Genomic DNA, 6,781 nt, shown 5'->3' with positions numbered 1-6,781 from the left:
GGCATGACTTCATGTTGAAACCCGAATTCCTCTTTTTCTCTCAGGGAGCACCTTTTCCTTACTTCCCTTTCATTTTCTTTGAATCACATTACTTCCAGGCTCCCTGATTTAATTTCCTCTCCCATATTCACTTCAGTAAACACTTACTGAGTGTCGGAGACTGTGGTGGACACGGGGGATTCAAAAATTTTAAAAAATTGCTCCTTCAATGAGTTCAAACTGGAGAAATGCTTTAAGATCCAGCTCAAAACTCACCCATCCAGCAAGATGTGCCTTTCTTACTGAGCCTGTACTCAGCAGGTCACTCCTTTATTCTACATCTTCAGGGCCACTTTGCATATAATAAAATTTGTTCAGTATAATTACTATTCATTTGCTTTTCAAATGTCTTCTGGTTTCATTATATATCTGGACTTCTCAAATACATTGAAAGCTATCGTAGGGCAAGACTTTCCATTATGTATGCCTTGTACAAACCAAAGAAGCTGGTGTAATCTGCACACCTGAAAGTATCCAGTAACACACTCTGATAAAACCTCTCTGACCTCATGGCCCATTGCTCCCCCTGGGGCACTGTGCTCCAATTCTAGGGACTTCTTTGCTACTCTTAGGTCACCTAAGCAAGCTCGCTCCTGCATTGTGGCCTTTGCACAGATGCTTCTTTCTCCAATGGTTAACTGTCAGCTCCTTCAAATCTTTGCTTGGATGTCACTTTTCCTTCCCATGGAGGCTTACTTACCCTGACCATGCTATTTAGTAGTGTTATCTGCCCGCCCACAGGGCACTCTCAACTCCCCATATAGGTCCTGTTCTATTTTTTTCCATAGCACTTGACACTTGCTAACATAGTACACAGTTCATTTATTATGTCTGTCTGACTGTTGCCCCCTACTAGACTGTAAGCTCCACAAGGACAGAGATGTTTGTATTTTATTCACTGAGCTATCCCAGGCCCCTAGAGAGTACATGAAACTCAATTGTTTAATGAAAGAAGAACAAATTAACATACCTAACAATTTGGAATTCACTATTTGATCTATGGCATATGTACCAAATGAAGGTTAACACAATAAGGACAAGACCATTTTCCCTAACAAAATACATAAGCCCTAGTCTCACATCACAGATAAGTATAAGGGCAGACTAGTCTGTGATCTGCAACAAAACATACCCAATTTTGGCAGGCATGTAGAGCATCAAAGGCACTACTGGAGAGTCTTCATTTCCATAGATGATGAAGCCCATCTCTTTCAGGCGTCTCCTGAAATACCTGGTGTTTTCAGCTAACTGTTGTACACACTCTTTACCTGGAAAGTCATGGTGAGAGAAAACAAAATAATATTAAGTAAAAAGGAATGGAAAAAAAGACAGCAATCTCCTCTATCTCCATTCTACCTCATCAGTTCTGTTTCGTTTTCTTCCATTTCACCATAAAATATTTTACACAGTAAACTGAAAGGACTATAAATGTAAAATGTCTCATTTTGTATTCTGTCATTCTACCTGTTAACAGCAGAAGTTATAATAATGTAAAAAACATTTAATGGAGCGTTAGCATCCTCAAAGAATTTCAGCCATACCCCCCACTGAGCACTCCACAAATCCCTTGACAGTAGCAGGGTATTTATGATTATCTTCATATGATAGGTCGGGAGACTCTCACCAAGGTGGTGACATGCCTACAGTTGCACAACAGTGTGTGCCACATTTCAAGTAGCAAGTGGCACAGCTTCAACTAGAATTTACGTCTTCTAACTTTAAGATTCATTCCAATCAACTGTGATGCAAATAAATTTTACACATGAGACCAGAGATGAAGCGATTTAGGCTTTCAAATTTTCATCTTCTGAGTTTCATTTTGTTGTTTCCTTACAATTCTTTTTTTTTTTTTGAGACAGCATCTCGCTCTGTTGCCCAGGCTGGAGTGCAACGACATGATCTCAGCTCGCTGCAATCTCTGCCTTCCGGGTTCAAGCGATTCTCCTGTCTCAGCCTCCTGAATAGCTGGGGTTACAGGCACCCACCACCACTTCCAGCTAATTTTTGTATTTTTAGTAGAGACAGGGTTTCGTCATGTTGGTCAGGCTGGTCTCGAACGCTTAACCTCAAGTGATCCGCCCACCCTGGACTCCCAAAGTGCTGGGATTATAGACGTGAGCCACCGCGCCCAGCCTGTTTCCTTAAAATTCTTACCAGACAGCAGTAGCATATCTGTAATAGTATAAAATCATATCTTTAACCCTATTGTGCTCATCTTCCCTAAAACACAAATGGATTAAAATGCACATTTCTGTAACTGCGAACGGACTAAATAATTGGGCAGGTTTTGACATTATGGTAAGTCAATCTTTGAAAAGATATCCAAATAATTGTTCTGTTATACAGAGCAATGCAATAAATTTAAAAGATCCATTTGTAAAAGGCTAAGAACTATTTTAGAATCTTCTCAACAGGGCCGGGCGCGGTGGCTCAAGCCTGTAATCCCAGCACTTTGGGAGGCCAAGACGGGCGGATCACGAGGTCAGGAGATCGAGACCATCCCGGCTAACACGGTGAAACCCTGTCTCTACTAAAAATACAAAAACCTAGCCGGGCGAGGTGGCGGGCGCCTGTAGTCCCAGCTACTCGGGAGGCTGAGGCAGGAGAATGGCGTAAACCCGGGAGGCGGAGCTTGCAGTGAGCTGAGATCCCGCCACCGCACTCCAGGCCGGGTGACAGAGCAAGATTCCGCCTCAAAGAAAAAAAAAAAAAAAAGAATCTTCTCAACCATAAATACTCATGAATAAAAAAGGCTGCAGTAATTTTCATATATAGATTATAAAATCAGCAATTTTTTTTTCTTTTTTTTTTGAGACAGAGTCTTGCTCTGTCGCCCAGGCTGGAGTGCAGTGGCGCAATCTCGGCTCACTGCAAGTTCCGCCTCCTGGGTTCACGCCATTCTCCTGCCTCAGCCTCCCGAGTAGCTGGGACTACAGGCGCCCACCACCTCGCCCGGCTAATATTTTGTATTTTTAGTAGAGACGGGGTTTTACCGTGTTAGCCAGGATGGTCTCGATCTCCTGACCTTGTGATCTGCCCACCTCGGCCTCCTAAAGTGCTGGGATTACAGGCGTGAGCCACCACGCCCGGCCAAAGTTCTTATTTTTAAAAATCCAAACATGATACATAAGTTCTTATGACAAATTAACCAGACATACAGATAGCTAACAAATGTCCTTAGAATTGGAATACTAACATATCCATCATTCATGGGAAGCTACTCTAGATAAGTTGGCCACAAATAAGTCAAAATTAATACTCTTTATGCAGGTAATTTCAAGTTGATCAGAGAAAAACACTCAAGCTTAGACTAGCCTCGTGTGAACACTGAAGAGCATCATTTATGTCATCGTTTAAGTTACAAAGAAGAAAGCAGACGTTAAAGTGTGTTACATTTAAGTATGTTGGGAACTGATGAGCCAAGTACCCTAATTTCCCCCTAGAAATATCAATACATGCTTAATCTGCATTTGGAAGATGAGACTCCTTTCAGTCATGGAGTACTAGAGACTGGATTTACCTTCCTGCTGTAAACAATAAGAAACTGGACAAAGTACATAAACAATCACTTTTAGACACTGAGCCACAGGGAGGGCCAGACTGCGTTGCCTGAAGGCAGGCCACAGGCTGCTGCACAGGGAAGGAGGGCCCAGTCTTGCCAGCTGAGGACATCTGAGATTGGAGTGGAGAGCTGTCAGTTGAGATCAGAGCTGGGGAGGCTGCGGGGGCTAGAATTTGCTGGGCAGTGTACAGGAACAGGGAGCGGGGGTATGATGAGAGCGCTTGAGGGATCTGCAGAGGGGTCCCTTTGAACTTTGGGAAGAGTACTGATTTATATACACACGAAAAGAAGCTAGCAGAGGCTGGGGAAAAGATCCATCAGAAAGCAATAAGCCAAACAATTCCTGCACTCACATGGAGCTGGGAATAGTTTGTATTTTTATCCACCAAAATGTAAAGATCTTATAATATGTGGGTTATCTAACAGAGTCCTCAGAAGGGGACTCCACTCCTATCATCTTAGTAGTGGAGATAAATTAACCCTAGACTAAAAATTGGTCTGAACCCACCCTAACCTTAAAAGCAAGCCTTGCAAGGAACCTGTTGATTCCAGGAACAAAGTCCAATATTACCTAAAGGAAAACAACAAGATATAGAACCTACCAATGTAAAATTAACAATGTCCAACATATAATTTTAAAATTCTAGGCATTCAAAGAAACAGGAAAATATGATGTACAACCAGCGGAAAAGTCAGTTAATAAAAACCGACCAGAAATAACAGTGTTAGCAGATACGGATGTTAAAGGCCATTATAAATATGATCTATAGTTCAAAAAGGTAGAAGAAACATGAGGAGAGAAATATATAAAAAGGAACAAATGATTACTAAGGCAACAATGCTGATGAATCTCAAAACTTATATAACATTCATTGAAATAACCCAGACGTGAGACTGCACACTGTATGAATTTGTTTGTATGAAACTCTAGGCCGGGAGCGGTGGCTCAAGCCTGTAATCCCAGCACTTTGGGAGGCCGAGATGGGTGGATCACGAGGTCAGGAGATCGAGACCATCCTGGCTAACACGGTGAAACCTGTTCCCTACTAAAAAATACAAAAAACTAGCTGGGCGAGGTGGCGGGCGCCTGTAGTCCCAGTTACTCGGGAGGCTGAGGCAGGAGAATGGCATAAACCCAGAAGGCGGAGCTTGCCGTGAGCTGAGATCGGGCCACTGCACTCCAGCCTGGGCGACAGAGTGAGACTCCATCTCAAAAAAAAAAAGAAACTCTAAAAAGACATACTATAATGACAGAAAACAGATTCATGGTTGCCAGAAAGTATGGGAAGGGGGCTAATAGCAAAGGGGCAGGAGGGAACTTTCAGGAGAGATGATGAAAATATTCTAACCTTGATTGTGGCATGGTTATAAGATTGGATACATGGAGCTGGGCACAGTGACTCTCGCCTGTAATCCCAGCACTTTGGGAGGCCGAGGCAGGTGGATCATCTGAACTCAGGACTTCGAGACCAGCCTGGCCAATGTGGCCAATTTGTATACACACGAAAAGAAGCTAGCAGAGGCTGGGGAAAAGATTACTAAAAGCGCAAAAATTAGCTAGGTGTGGTGGCGGGTGCCTGTAATCCCAGCTACTAGGGAGGTTGAGGCAGGAGAATTGCTTGAACCTGGGAGGTGGAGGTTGCAGTAAGCTGAGATCGCCCCACTGCACTCCAGTCTGGGTGACAGAGGGAGGCTCTGTCTCAAATAAAATAAAATAAAATAAATAAAATAAAATATAAAAAGACTGGATATATGTCAAAACTCAGGGAATTTATTAGTTTAGTGTACATTAATTTTTTCTGCACCAACTGACCATTCTGCAACTCACCACTTTTTTTTTTCCTTTTCTTTTTTGAGACAGGGTCTTACCATGTCACCCAGGCTGGAGGGCAGGGGCACAATCTTGACTCACTGCAACCTCTGTCTCCCGGGCTCAAGGGATCCCTCTGCCTTATTCTCCCGAAGCTAAGACTACAGGTGTGCATCAACACGCCCGGCTAATTTCTTGTTTTATTTTTTGTAGAGATGAAATTTCACCATTGTTACCTAGGCTGGTCTGGATGTCCTGGGCTCAAGTGATCCACCTGCCTGACCTCCCAAAGTGCTGGGATTACAGGTGTGAGCCACCATGCCGCCCAGCCATCACCTTTTAAAAAATCACAAACCTTTTAGCTATCTAATCACAAATTAACTAGCCTCTGTTTTAAAAAAAAAAAAAAAAAGTTTTTTCAAACTAAAAATGGAACTACCATACAATCCAGCAATCCCACTACTGCTGTTTATCCAAATAAAAGGAAATCAGTGTATCAAAGGGATATGTGCACAGCTATATTTACTGCAACACTATTCACAATAGCCACGATACGGAATCAATCTAAGTATCAGCAGATGAATGGATAAAGAAAATGTGGCAGATACACACAACGGAATACTATCCAGCCATGAAAAGAATGAAATGCTGCCATTTGCGCAACATGGATGGCACTGAAGGTCATGATGTTAAGCGAAATGAGCCAGGCACAGAAAGACACATGTCGCATGTTCTGACTCATATGGGAGCTAAAAAAGTTGATCTCGCGGAGGTAGAGAGTAGAACAGTGGTTACCAGAGGCTGGGAAGGGTAGGGAAAGGGGAATTGAAGAGAGGTTGGTTAATGGGTACAAACATATAGTTAAATAGGAGGAACAAATTATAGCATTTGATAGCACAGGATGACTACAGTTAACAATAGTTTACCGTGTATTTCAAAATAGCTAGAAGAGCTGAAATGTTCTAAACACAAAGAAATAATAAATGTTTGAGGTGATGCATAACCTAAATACTTGATTTGATCAGAGTATTTGATACTGTATGCATGTATCAAAATATCACATGTACCCCATAAATATTATTATGTATCAATTTTTAAAAAAGGAAAGCCAGGCACAGTGGTGTGATTCTGGCTACTTGGGTGGCTGAGGCAGGAGGATCTCTGGAGTCAGAAGTTCGGTGCTGTAGTGAGCCTTGATTGCACCTGTAAACAGCCACTGTACTCCAGCCTTGGTAACATAATGAGACTCTTGTCACTTACGAAAAATTAGCCAGGCACAGTGGCTCATGCCTGTAATCCCAGCATTTTGGGAGGCCAAGGCGGGTGGATCACCTGAGGTCAGGAGTTTGAGACTAGCCTGACCAAATGGA

The 6,781-nt window shown here is 42.6% G+C and overlaps 1 protein-coding gene across 1 annotated transcript in view; it reads right to left on the bottom strand.

Moving 5' to 3' along the window:
• SPTLC2 (serine palmitoyltransferase, long chain base subunit 2) overlaps positions 1-6,781 on the bottom strand; it is a 126,074-nt gene that overhangs the window by 8,546 nt on the left and 110,747 nt on the right. Inside the window, exon 10 of the mRNA XM_011949490.1 lies at positions 1,172-1,307. Within this exon, the coding sequence (XP_011804880.1) occupies positions 1,172-1,307 (136 nt within the window). The remainder of the gene's footprint in view (positions 1-1,171; positions 1,308-6,781) is intronic.

This window comes from Colobus angolensis, unplaced genomic scaffold (assembly GCF_000951035.1).
Source record: "Colobus angolensis palliatus isolate OR3802 unplaced genomic scaffold, Cang.pa_1.0 Scaffold3, whole genome shotgun sequence".
NCBI lineage: Eukaryota > Metazoa > Chordata > Mammalia > Primates > Cercopithecidae > Colobus > Colobus angolensis.
This window is presented reverse-complemented; position numbering and strand designations above follow the sequence as displayed.